Source organism: Gallus gallus, chromosome 4, assembly GCF_016699485.2.
Source record: "Gallus gallus isolate bGalGal1 chromosome 4, bGalGal1.mat.broiler.GRCg7b, whole genome shotgun sequence".
Lineage (NCBI taxonomy): Eukaryota > Metazoa > Chordata > Aves > Galliformes > Phasianidae > Gallus > Gallus gallus.
This window is the reverse complement of record NC_052535.1, coordinates 28,848,317-28,862,216: the sequence shown is the minus strand read 5'-3', so window position 1 is coordinate 28,862,216 and position 13,900 is coordinate 28,848,317. Positions and strand designations below refer to the sequence as shown.

Here is a 13,900-nt window from a genome sequence, read left to right as displayed (position 1 = left end):
TATTAAGACTTCCAGTATAAAGAATGGCAAACTATGACTGCAGGTAAGATCAGACTTTAAAACCACAAACCTTACGAGCCATGACTGCTTGTCATGGTGTGGGCTTTTGGATGATTTTCTTTTACTACTTGAACAAAAATCTGCTTAAGGGAAAATCATCAACAATAAGGCACTATATAAATTATTAAAGCTCACTGAATATAACCTATTGTTGACTATAATATACTGAAGAGAATAATTGCCAGTTTCATTTTCTGTGTGGGGAAAAAAAGTGAGCATGTGCCATTTGAAAACTTACCTCCATGTTCTGCAAACTTCGGGTTAGAAAGGATCTGCTTACAAAACTTCAGCCCATTTCTATACTGCTTATGTTCATAACACCGCTGTTGAAGAAGAACACAGCATGGTTACACAAAACATTCAGGGTGAAAGTATATCCCCCTGAAATGAACCATCAGTGAAGACAGGACCTTTAGAAAACATACTAATATTTTATTAAGTCCTTTTCAACTTCCTAGAATCAAAAATTTTCCCATGCCCAGATAAAGTAATATGTTCTGGTGAGAACACAAATTTAAACATATATCTGAAGATAGCTTTTAATACAGCATTCTCTCAGATAAGACACCACAGGAGAGATGTGACATATCTGAGATAAGAGAGATTCAACCTTTCTGTATGCAAACCTTATTTAACAACATATCTTGGTAAGCATTCAACTCATCGTAGTTCAATCACCTTTCACCGAAAGGCTGTGAGTACCTCCAACAACCATAGAGGCAGTGAAAACAAGTCATTGGGTCTTGGTTTAAGCCATCTCTGAAAGCAATGTCTTATAATAATTTGAACACCACACAGATCTGATAAACATCCAAGCTCTCAAAACCAATGCACGCTAACATTACCTTGCCACGCAGAAAATTCTGATGTAGAAAATAGTGCAATTTTGTAGTCTGCACAGATAAAGTACTACAATTCTGTAAACCCTGACAACTCAGACTTCGAATCCAGGGGCATGTTCCAAGTTCACAAGTACCAGCCACGCACGTCTTTACAAGGCTGGAAATGCTCAACACAGAAGATCTGTTGATAAGCAGCGATCACTCCGTCACTCAGATCGCATGAATTGAAGCATGCCTCACACATACTGCATCACAGTGAAGATGTATACACTAAAGACATACAGAGGACTGTTTTCTTACTCTTCCGTTTACAGGCTAAGTGTTTAGAACAAGTGAAAACCTGTGAGCAACCAGGAGAGGAGCAACAGTTCTCTGCACAGCAATACACGAGTCCTGTGCTGCCAGTGCCTGGAACTGCCTTACAGTTACAGCGAATACACATGTAACTGACTCAGAAAACTTTCAATAAATTACTTTGGCAGTAAGCTTTCAGATCAACAAGTCTGAGCTGAACAACCTGCTGGCAATCTGCAAGGGCCAGAACTGCTATTGGCCTCCCTGCATCTCTCCAGAGCCGCAATGCTCAATTTCATTATTCCCATACACAAACTACACTTCTTATCTGAACAATATTTCACTGCATTTAGGGAGCAAGTAGGTAACAATCTCAGCATGCAAAACCACTGTGAAGCATGCTATTAAATGTACAATTATTTTGGGTTGCCAAGAATGGAGTCATTACCAATTCTTAGTGGTTTTATTGGCAAAGATACTTGTCCACACTGAAGCCGAGTAAACCCCCAAATTAATGCATGGGTGTTGGTTCTATGTTGATAATTAAGATGGTTAAGAAATCTGAGCTCTGCTTGCAAACAGAGGTGCTCCAAAAGAAATCCACATAACCTAAGATTATGCACTGCATACAGTCAGAATGTTATCCAAATACAATAAAAGCAGAGGTTTTTTTTGTGTTTGTTTTTTATCTTCCACATCTTCCTTTCAGCAAGCCATGTTGTATTCCAAGTGTTCTTCCTCGGAATGTGCACTCTATAAACAAGAACATATTTGCTAAACTCTACTATGCCCAGAGCTGCATTAGGGGAGGTGCAGGCTGTGTGTGTGCGTTAGGAAAAGGTTCTTCAACAGAAGGCTGTCAGGCCCTGGAACAGGCTCTGCAGGACAGCTGTCAGGAGTTCAGAAAGCAGGTGAACAATCCTCTCAAAGGCTTTGATTATAGGGTGGTCCTCCGAGGAGCCAAGAGTTGGACTCGATGATTATTTTGTGGGTCCCATCCAACTCAGGATGTTCTCTGATTTTATGATACCGTACGAAGTGAAGGACAGCTCTGATATGAAAAAACAACTGAGGAACTCTACGTGGCCAAATAACTTCTGAGCAGTTCAAGAGATTGAGCTTTGGTAACATCTGACCTCGGCATCATCAATTGACTCGATCCTTCTAAACAGAGATACCAAAGATGAAATGGATTCAAGACCTCTACAGAAATCCACTCATTCCAGGTATTCGTTTCTTTCCCTTCTCAAAATTCTGTTGCTTTAGCTGTTACATTTATTAAAGCCAGTTTTGAATACATCGCAGCTACTTTCTTTCACAAAAGTTCTTAAGTGTTTGCATACATGAGGTATCAACAGTTATTTTACGTATGGAAACTACCAAGAACTAAGTGCCCATTTAAGCATATCTTACTATTTCTACACATCAGCAGCAAAGGCTTTGAGTTCATTTTGTACGTGAAAAGAACTTTCTGTATGCTTCAAGGTAATACTATATTTTTCCCCATGCTTTCCCTTTAGCTCTCATTTTTCCACGGTCACACTTGACGTGTTTGTTGTGTAACATAAAACTTCTCACAATATTAGACAAAGATATTCATTATTTCATGGACTGAAGTTCTTCCCCAGAAGAGAACATCACTACGACTGCTAGAAAATTCTTCCATCTTTTGAAATTTGGGGGTATTGGAAGAACAAAACCACATCAGTCCTTACAGTTTTGTACCTCACATGCTTCTGTAAACAGCGTCCTGATTTAAATTATTAAAAAAAGCTAAAGCACAAGCATACTCCTCATCGTTTATTTTACAGAGCACTTCACCAGAGCATGACAAGCAGACCCATTACTAAGCAAAAAGACCAGGAGCTAACGTGTTTACTTACACAACTAACAAGGCCTGAAGTGTACTGCAATACACTCTAAAACTGAATCTTTATTTGACTGAAAACACGACTGAACTGACTGTGAAATGATAAACACTCATCTCCAGTTTTGTTGAAGCCAACAATTTGCTTGTGTGTGACTCATTTCATTATGCAAGATGACGGTGATGCAGAAAGTGGCACACGGCATGAAGAAACTTTTGAAATCAGTTTCAGTCTCTTCCTTCTGTCATTCACAGTCTGTGCTAACCTCTAAACAGAAACCAGAGGAAGAAGCAGCACTGCTGTGAACACTGACACAATCACTTCCAGCCACTTATGCAAACACTATGAACTTCTTGGGTTTCATTGGACTGTAATGCCAATGCCCCAACTTGGGTGTAAGAGTGCATTACTTGAGCACAGCCCCAGCTCCTGTAGTCACTGGAAAGTCTTTCAGAAGAGTCTTAGCTGGCTCTTGTTTACCATCTCTGGAGGCAAAAGTGGTAAACAAAGCAAGAGCCAACCATCTACAGAAGTTCTTCTAACAACGTTCTTGCTAAGGATACCATCTTTCCTCATACCGCTCCAAGCTGGCTACAAAAACACATCAGTAAGAATATATTACACCATCTGCCCTTAAGTATAAGTGAGCTAGACCAGAGAGACTCACGTAGAACAAAGGTCAAAAAATAAAACTCTTAAAAAGTCCCATGAATATTTTGGGGATGGTTAAAAAAATAAAACGGCATATCCACCTCAGTGTCTCTGATTTAAGTTGCTTTGGCATCACAAGGGCTGCTGCTTAATGCCCCATCTTCTTCTTCCAAAGTAAAGATGGAAACACCAACAATTAACACCAAAAGTGTTTTTGTTCATTTTTGTTTTTTAGATGCAAAGGCTCTACTAAGTGGCTGTATTACTTTCAATGTACCAAAGAGCTGTACAGCCAAAATATCAGGCTGAACACTGAAGCCAAGGCTCTTGTTTCCCACGCTGGTTAAAAGGGTCATGGTACAGAACAATGGTCAGAGAATACACCAGTGTAAGGTGACTTTCCCTATCTCTAAAGGCAGAAAAAGGTTAGCAGAACAAACCACCTTGCAAAGGAAGACTAAGGGTTAGATAAGAGGAAATCTGCACTGGCATCTTGGGGAAAAAAAACACTGCAAAAAAAAAAAACAGCCTGACTGATTATTATTTACACCTTTTAGATATGACCTGCTTTGAAGAAACTGGCCAAGTAGCTTTGATCAACCACTTCTCACAGCTGACAGCACAATAGCATCATGCTTTTTTTCTTCCCTTTCAAATCACCCATCATAAAAGTTGCCGCCTAGGCACCCTCCCATTCGCTCCCACTTAGGTGGGTGGGGAAGCAGTAAAACCTGCCACAAAGTGGTGCAGCCACAGGAACTCCAGAACATGTCTCTATGCACGTCACACGTGGTGACGAGGGGTGCTCCAGGGCTGTGTGATTTAAGTACAGCTGTTCAGATGCCAGCTATGAGCATGAAATCTTATCTCTAAGCAGTTTCATTTCACACAGTCTAACAACCAGCCTTTCACCTTGAAGTTTAAGGAGAGCCAGACTAAATAAAGCTGCAAATGAAAGAGAAGGAAATCATGAATGCAGCATGTGCCACCATGGCATATGCTTACCGAACATTATTGAAATCTTATTGACCCAAACCTTACTGAATCCGTGGCTTGAAGGAGCGGAAACACAAAAGAAAAGCCTTTAAGAAAAGTATTCAAAAAAGGAAAAGGAAGAAAAAGAATTACACACAGAAAGATGACTATGAGCTAAATGCTTAGCCTGGGAGTGAAAAATCAAATAACTTGCTGGAGGTCAAGTAGTTCCTTCATGAGGACAGAATCGGTAAAAGAAAGAATAAGTAGAAAAATAAAATCACAGACACAGGAATAAGGACATCTCAGGCACTCTTTGGACAAAACCATAGGCTTGCTGGAAGCAGAAAGTCTTCTGGGTCGCTGCTTTCCTCCCAGAGGAAGAGTTTGTGGTGGTTATGCCCAGGCAGCCACACATTGTGAGGCAGCTATTCTACAAAGTAACGTCTTTCAGGGTTCCAAGGACTGCTGAAAGGGCAGCACTGCCTCATCTAACCTCCCGCACATGCACACTTCTGCAGCCAGCAGTCCCAGCACGCTTGTGATGCTCGCCAGACAAGTGCCCTGCTACAGCCTGGGACAACGTGCAAGGAAAAGACATCAGAGCTCAACTCCTAAGAAGGTGACGTCTAATGCTGTAAAATAAACAAATAACTAAATGTGACTGACTATCAGCACTGATTCTCTAATACACATTTGCTGCCCCTCTGAGTTTTTCCTTTCCTAAGTCACCAGATGTTTAGAAGTATCTAGCAAGCTTTTCTATACATGCTCTGGCCAGAAGTACAGCCTACTCCAAGCATACCAAGATTCTTTTTATACCCCAACTCATTCTCCTTACTACATTAGTCAGGAAATGACACCTGCTTTAATACAATTCTACTAAGAACCAACAAGGTGACACAGACAAGAGTAGGACTCCTTTAAAGTCACTTCAGATGGCAGCAGGTAAGGCAAAACTCGCACTCCTACTTCTCCCCACTATCAAGTACTTATTGACTAGAGCTGAGCAAACAGCAATTACTAGACAGACTGACAGGAAGAAACAGAGCTATAGCCTGTATTCTCTAGAATCCAAGCTTAAGGTGGGAGGAGGGCTCATGTTGTAGAGTCTGGAACCAGTTTTGGTGTCTCAAACATCTAAGCAGAATCAGCCATCAGCCAGCCTTACTCACATCCACCATGCTATGTGTGAATGAATTCCTCTGTATTTCTTCCTTGACGGCTGCCATAAAGCAGAGTGGAAAGACTTACCTAGCAATTCCACTGGTGACCCGCTAGGTTGAGTACAAGGCAAAACTGACAAGCCAGGCTGCTAGACCTAGCTCAATACTCAAGGGCTGCCGACAAGAGCACAGACATGATCTCTATCCAAACTTCATTCGGCATTGCTCTAATTGCTTTCTCTTCAGTATAAACTAATATATTCTAGAAGTTTAGCAATGTTAAACTTGTAATTCGCAGCAATAGGTTCTGAAATTGAAACAGTTGTGTGCAATTTCTAATAAAAAACTGAATTCTGCAAAGAATAGTACAAAGTACTTAACTCTCTTCTAAGATGATATGTTTTCTTGGGCCACGAGGAAGTCACATTTTTAACTCCATTATCTGCAGATTAATGGAATTAGAACTAGTTCCATTACTTCACTGATGGTAACTCTGGCAAGGCTTGCAACTTAACTCAGCCAATACCAAAAATGCAATTTTCTTCACTGAATGAGAACCAAAACTGGATTCAGCCCCAAAACAGGAGTTGCAACCTTAATTTTCATCACTAGTCCACTGTACTCCACCATACCTTTCTTCCTCAGCAGGTCATGTAGCCTGCAAGCCTCATCAACAAACAGCAGTATACTGCAGACTATTTGCCATCACATGCAAGAGTTACCAGTTTGGATAACTGTCTGACATACATGTGCGGGTAAATGCTTTGCTTGCTTCTCAAAGCTCCCAGCAGGAGATATGATGGAGAAGGGTCAGTCTCTGCCAAAAAAATTGAGAGACTCCACTCTGTTACACTCTTCCCTGAGTACCTGTGAGGTTTAGAAGAAGGTGGAAGGATTTTCAACTCCAGCAATACACTCCCTCAAGGACTGCGCAGCGTTTCCCAGCAGCAGCCATGACCATGCTTGTGGCATTGCATAGGAACACTGGCAATTACAACTCCACCAGTTTTTGTAGCAGAATGTCTTGGCATACTTGGCCTTAACACTAGCTAAGGCCTGCGCTTAAAATGCATGATATGCACGTCTGCCACACAGACGCTATCTGCTCCCTCAGCACAGTTCAGATGTAGCAACTTAGAGGATAGTAAACCCTTCTGGTGTGCAGCTCAAGGTGGTTTCCCAGCATGGTTACTCTCTCTACAACTAGACAAGATCAGGTCAAGTCACTACGGTGCACCAATTCAAGCTAAATGAAGTAAAGAAGATTCTGAAAGCTGGAAGCATTAGGAGCAACTGCTCTCCGTGTCTTTGGAGCACTGACCATAACAAACGGTTCAACAGCTCCAAGCAAGTGCTCCAACACTGATTCCAGTTCACAACAAACAAAAGATGCATACATGAGCGGATGGAAAAATTAGTCAAATCTAACAGACAGGTTAATGCTGAAAAACTCCAAGGCCATCCAGTTTCTGCTCTCAAATGGAATTAAAAACTACTTCCATTGCTGTGCAGAGTTAAAGAACACAATGGTTTTGTCTAAGGAACAGCTACAGCAACTGTCTAAGTGAAGGGACCAAGGTATCCTCCTCCTCCTGCACAGCCTGCCTTACTTTTTGGGGTGAATGATACCTCACAGCCAGCATTTCAGGGCAGGATACATCAGATGGACAGGTTCAAATTGCAACTAGCAATTAAGAAGGAGGTAAGAAATACACAAACCTCTCCACCTAGTACAGAGGCAGGGAACAAAAATCAGCCTATGCTTTTAAAGCAGCCTCACATTGAAGCATTTGACAAAATATGGTGGGAAACGGCTGCAGGCAAATAGTTACAGCTCTTCTAGAAGAAAAACTAAAAAATTCTGAAGCAAAACTTTTCCTGAAAAAAAAAAAAATATATATAGATATATTAATTATTCAGCATCAGTTCTATTGATTGCTACTTGCTTATTTTGCTTGCACCTTCAAGTCCCCTCAAAAGGGGAGTGGTTAGCAGGATGAGGGAGGGGACTGCACCTTCCTCTTTGCCCTTGCAAGGCCCCATCTGCTTCCAGGCCTGGGGCTTCCTGCACAGGAAGGATGCAGAGCTGCTGGAACAGGTCTAGAGGGCCACAAAGATGATCAGAGGTCTGGAGCACCTCTCCTCTGAAGAAAGGCTGAGTGAGCTGGGCTCGTTTAGCCTGGAGAAGGCTCCTGGGAGACCTCGTTGTGGCTTCCCAGTACTTGAAGAAAGCTTATAAACCGGAGGGAGATTGACTTTTTACAGGAGCAGACAGCAATACAACAAGGGGGAACAGCTTCAAACTAAAAGGGGGGAGATTTAGGTTGGATGTTAGGAGGAAATTTTTCATTCAGAGGGCACTGAGGTGCTGGCACAGTTGCCCAGAGAAGCTGTGGATGCCCCATCCCTGGAGGTGCCCAAGGCCAGGCTGGATGGGGCCCTGGGCAGCTTGAGCCGGTGGGTGGCAGTCCTGCCCACAGCAGGGGGGGGAACTGGACAGACTTCAAGGTCACTTCCATCACAAGCTATTATGTGAGTCTATAATTTTAACCTCCCCTTCTTGGGAAGAATTATCACGAATCTGGCCTTGTGTCAAGTCAGATCAGCTGGCTTCTGTCCATTTCTCAATATCTCCAGTGCTCAGGCTTCATCTCTGAATCTTGCATGAAAGTAACAGAAGATCCGGTATGGACAGCAGGTACACATAATTCTTCCATGATCAGGTAAGTAAATAAATTCAAATTCCAAAATAGGATAAAAAAAAAAGGGGGCTCCCCACAAAAGGTCATTACAGACTCACATGGATATTTCAACTCAGCTACAACTCGTGACACAGCGTGGGACACATACTGAGGCCACCAACACTTTCTACCTTCATATTATGTCCCAAGTATTCTTTAGACTCAGCTCTGAGGTATGAGATGTTGTCTTGTAGCACTGAGTCATTGCAGAATATCTGATGCGATTATTAAGATAAAAAAGGTTGCTCTTCAGCATTACTATTTTGTGTGCTCTCATGGGAGCACGCATATCTCTAACAAAGACACAGCAGTGCTACCAGACATAGAAGGTCTGTATTTTATTTCCATTCCGATGTTTCAACCAACACATTTTTCCTCCTACTTTTGGGAAAGCCAAGTGCAGCACTCCTTGCAAAGGGGAAAAAAGCAACTGACGTTTCTGCAGCCACGATATTGGAAAAGCCCTGTTAGCAATTCTGTGTTTCAGATGAGATAGCATGCAGTAAAACTTCAGAGGTGAGCACACCTGATTACCGTACAGTCATGCAAATGCAGCGATGATTGCATACAAAATGTGCTAATTTATTTGGTTACCGATAAAAGAAAAGTTTTGAAGATTAGTCTTTAATCCTGTCTTTAATCTCGAATTGAGATCACTTAAAAAGATACTCCGGGTCTGCCACCTCAGCAGCCTTGGAGTCAGCACCCAACCTGCTGAGACAGGGCATTATTTTAAAGGACTGCGGCTGCATAAAGCACGAGTGAAGGAGAAGCACAGGTCTGTCAAGTTTGGAAGCGGAGGGACGAGGGGCAGATTCTGGAGTGAAGAAACAGGAAGATGGCCCAGCAGGAGGGACTTGGCACATTTACAGCAGAGCAACTAATGAGATGCTGTTCAACAGGCTTTTTTTCTTTTTATGTCATTAGGAAGTTCCTACAGCTTTTAGCAGAGCACTCGACAAAGCTGTGGACAGGAAGAACAGCTCAAAGACAAACACGCTCGCAGAGAGCAGCTTTATCACAGCAATGAGCAACCCAAGGTGAAACTGAGCACTCCTCCTCTTGCAGCAGACGCGCTGGTGCTCGTGACGCCCTGCTGGAGGACAGGCTGCAGCCACAGCCCTGCCTGCATGTAAGGAGCCGATTCTGGCCACCCATATGCCACCGCAGGCATCTAGAGCACTGCACAGAAACACCAGATCTGAATGAAGAGCTCCAATCTGTATACAATGTAACAGACGCAGGGCTAGGCCAGCTTGGCACCCTGCTTCTTCTGACTATTACTACTACGGTATGTGCTAGATTACAGACCAGTAGAACCTATTACACCAGGCCTGAATACACTTAACTCCTTTCTTGTTCACTGACATCGCATAATACAGTGATCTTTCACTTAAACACATGGACTTCTCTTTTCCTGCTCAATTGGAGGCAAAGCCCACCAGCTACAGGGAGCACATGCACCTTCCTGCTCTGCCAGAACATCCTGACTCTGAAAACAGCTTCCTCTGCTGCTTCCAGGATAGTGAAAAACTTCCACCCCCAACAGCACTGCATTTAATATTTCTAAAGGACGTTTTAAATATATTCAACTTCTACATCCAAACCAAAGTTCATTGGATACTGTTGATGGGACTCGTGAAGTAAAACTGAACATACCCGGTGAATGAATGTGGTATCTGACCGGATGCAGTGGCAGAGTAATCTGGCAGAAGGCCACAGAGGTTCACCAGTTACATTTGATGCAAATCAATCTTACTTCCTGCAATTATTTGCCTTATCTTCTCTAGTAAAAAGAGCATAAAAAAGCACACTACACTGTTTTCTCCATTACTTCACAGTCCATCCAGATTTCTGGGTATCAAAGTCAACTTTTCTATTCCTTTATCTCCTGCGTTCACTATTCTGCCTTTTCATAGAATCATAGAATGGCCTGGGTTGAAAAGGACCACGATGACCATGGAATTTCAACCCCCCTGCTATGTGCAGGGTCGCCAACCACCAGACCAGGCTGCCCAGAGCCACATCCAGCCTGGCCTTCAATGCCTGCAGGGCTGGGGCATCCCTCCACCTATGCCTGACATCTTCTTGAGTGATCTGTGGACTGCTCAGAGATTTTGCGTGTTTGAAAGAATGAGATGGACTCAGATCATTCCAAATGTTCAAATGGGTCCAAAAAAAAAAGAGTTGGGAAAAATAACCACTTTCTTCTCAATTCTATAGAACCTTTGACAAATGGCAGCAGCACAGGAATACCTACCTGCAGACCTAACAGCAAGTAGTTCAAACCGTGAGAACAATATAAGCTAGAAACTTCACTTTTAATGGAAGCACCAATTGAAGCAGCATAGCCATCAATCATCTTGTGACTGTTTAGCTTTTTTTTTGTAATTCAAGCTGATCGCACAGATTCCTTTCTCTCTGCACTACAGAACATCAAGCTGTGAAATGCCATTCATATGGAAAACTTTTTTGTATTAGAGCCTCCACATACCTGTAACATGACTAGGAGAGGTTAGTCTAGTTAGTGTGTTGCAACAAACAAAGGCAAAGTGCACACCTTTCTGAACTCAGAATTCGTCAGGTAAGTGGAAATGCTGGTTTGCAAGCCAATTCATGTGCAAAAGAAATTTACAGATCACCTAAGATGTTTTCTACAAAACAAAAACTCTAAAAAATAATAATTAACTTTCACTGCAGGAAGGTAAACGCGGGCTGTGCAGCTCAGTGTAGTTTTTGCAAGACCTTAACATTTCTCTTCTGTACTACAGGCTATTTCTTAAAAGAAAGGCAAAGAAACAAGGATTCAGGAGCAACTCTTCTTTTAAAATAAGTTTCTTTTTATATTTCACTTGGAAAAATACAAAGCTGCTTACCTACTTAGCTCCTATGTTTTCTACTGCCAGGTAAACTTAAGCGTGACTGATTTCACATTTCTGTGAACAGTTTCAGTATCAGTAATTTCCTATCTGAAGAGTAATGCACTCTTTCAATAGCACTTGGGCTGGTTGCCAAAGCATCTGCTGAAAAAGCCTCATCCAGGCTTGCTCCCCAGGACAGCTCCAGGTGCCTGCCCAGGCCAGCAGGCAGATGCCAGCTTGGGCCAACTCATCTGGCCACTGCATCAGGCAGCCTGGGTTCCACCAATGAGCCAGCTGCCCAGGCAAGCTCTGGTTCTTCTTCCTGCCACTCACCACCCCTGGGCCAAAGGAAGAGTGGCTGAGGATACAGCATCATGAAGGATCACAGCCTTTTGAAAAAACAGGGCTGCATCAAGGAAGGGTTGTAAGAAGAGCAACGTGGGGACGTGGTGTGGGAGTAGGCAAGGCGTGTTTCCTTGGGCTTGCATGGATAAATAGGATGTCCTAAAAGACACCTCACACTCAAGCCAACCACATAATCAAAACTTTACAAAGCAGGGTCATTACCTATAATAAGGCAGATGGAGCAGTTCATTAGCCATGTTTTCAGCATGATGAAAACTGACCTTAACCCTTTCCTATTCACAAAGACACCTCATCACAGAGCAGCCTTAATACTAGACCATGTGTCACCGGCTTATCCCTGGAAGATACAGGGAAACAGAAAGCCATATAACTTGTAGTTTAAACCACACCTGAAATTCTTGTGTTTTTACTGAAGTTGTTCAGTTAAAAAGACAACAAAATTGTAATTGCTTCAGTGTACAGACTGCAACGGACATTTCCCTTTAGTGACCTGCACCAAGTCTACTTATTCCAGCTCAAAACGTGTACACGCTTAAAACACAGCCAGGCCAACTGCTGGGCAGGACTGAATCCCTCCAAGTAGAAATAAGCTTCACAGTTCCCTGTGCCTGCTCTAACCTTACCCAAGTTGCATGTCTTCTGATGTCTGTAGAGCTGGAGCCCTCTGGTTTGGTAAAGACAAGATCACATTTTCACAACGTTTTGAAGATCAGCCACACACACACCACTTCCACAGCTTACACAACTCTAGCAGTGCTGCTGCTTCAGAAGGCCTGCAGTACTTCTTACTCCTGGGCTCTGGAGGGACCCCACTAAGCCTCGCTGATGGAGAAGGCAAGTTTCTTAGACAAAACATTTTCTTTTTTTAAATATATAGAGTTCCCGACTCTGATAACACAACCTCCTGACCAAAGCCACTGCGACCAGCCACCAGCCCTCATCTGTTGTGTCTCACTCATCCCTAAGCCCAGAACGTGGGGTTCCTTCGGCACAGCTGAAACACGCTTCTCGAGGTACAAAATGAGCTGTACGCGCCTGTTTGTTGTCTTAACCTCTGTCCCTCCACTCACCTGCCAACACCCTGAAAAACAGCCTGCTGAACTCCCAACGAGAGCCAGCTTTAAAGCTAAACTTCACCAAGACTCCCAAGCCCCCACCGCTCCTCACTTCCTCCTCGACAAGCCGCCTTCCCCCCGCCAAACCGGCGCGACTCCTGGCGCAGCAATCTGAGCTCCAAGGAGCCAAGAAGGCGGCCGCGCCGGCGGGGAGGAGCGGTCCGCGGCCGGAGAGGCCCGGGGCGGTCCTCCCGGCGGTGCCGAGGCTGCCGCGGCCCTCCGCAGGGCAGCACAGGGGCCGCCGCCCGCGCGGCGCGGCCTGCCCGCCCTCCCGCCCGCCACTCACCAGGATGCGCTTGAAGAGTGCGTTCTCCTTGGGCGGCAGGCTGACCGACGGCATGGTCCCGCCGCTCCGCTCCCGCCGAGGGGCTCCGGGAGGGGTGGGGGGCGGGCGGGCCGCGTCCCGTTCCCGCTGCTCGCTCGCCGCCGCCGGGAGCCTTCCCCCCCTCCGGAGCCTGGCCGCCGCCTCCCCACCCCCGCCGGCCCGCCCCGCGGCTGCCGCGCTCTCTGTCCGCCGGCCGCGGGCCCGGCCCCGTGCGCCCGCCGGGCTGGGCTGCCCCGCGCCGAGCCCCGGGCGGCGCTCACGTGGTCACGGAGCAGGCCGGAGAAGCGCCGCCAAAATGGCCCCCGCGCGCGGCTTCCCCAGCCGGGTCACTGCGCACAGCGCGCATGCGCCGCGACCCCGGGCCGGCCCCGCCCCGCCCCGCCCTGCCTGGTGAGTCACGGCGCGAGGCGGCTGGTCGGGAAGCGCGTCAGTGCAGCGAGGGCGCTAAGTTCTGAGCCCGGCCCTCAGCCCGGCCGCTTGTCGGCTTTGGAGGACGCGCTGTTCCCTGCGGCCGCGGTTGCCTACGCGCGCCGCTGTCGTACCGCTCGTCCCGGCGCCCCGCAGAACCGGTTCCGCGCCTAGCAGGGCGCGCGGGTTCCGCCCGGCCGACAGGAGGCGCCCTTTGGCGCAGCCTGT

General features: G+C 45.3%; 1 protein-coding gene across 1 annotated transcript in view; it reads right to left on the bottom strand.

The window, feature by feature from the left end:
* Nucleotides 1-13,592, bottom strand: part of NAA15 (N(alpha)-acetyltransferase 15, NatA auxiliary subunit) — a 33,555-nt gene extending 19,963 nt beyond the window's left edge. Inside the window, exons 1-2 of the mRNA XM_015276694.4 lie at nucleotides 13,226-13,592; nucleotides 299-383 (exon numbers count right to left, since the gene is read on the bottom strand). Of these exons, the coding sequence (XP_015132180.1) occupies nucleotides 299-383; nucleotides 13,226-13,279 (139 nt within the window). The 5' untranslated portion in view covers nucleotides 13,280-13,592. The remainder of the gene's footprint in view (nucleotides 1-298; nucleotides 384-13,225) is intronic.
* Between the last annotated feature and the right edge of the window lie 308 nt (nucleotides 13,593-13,900).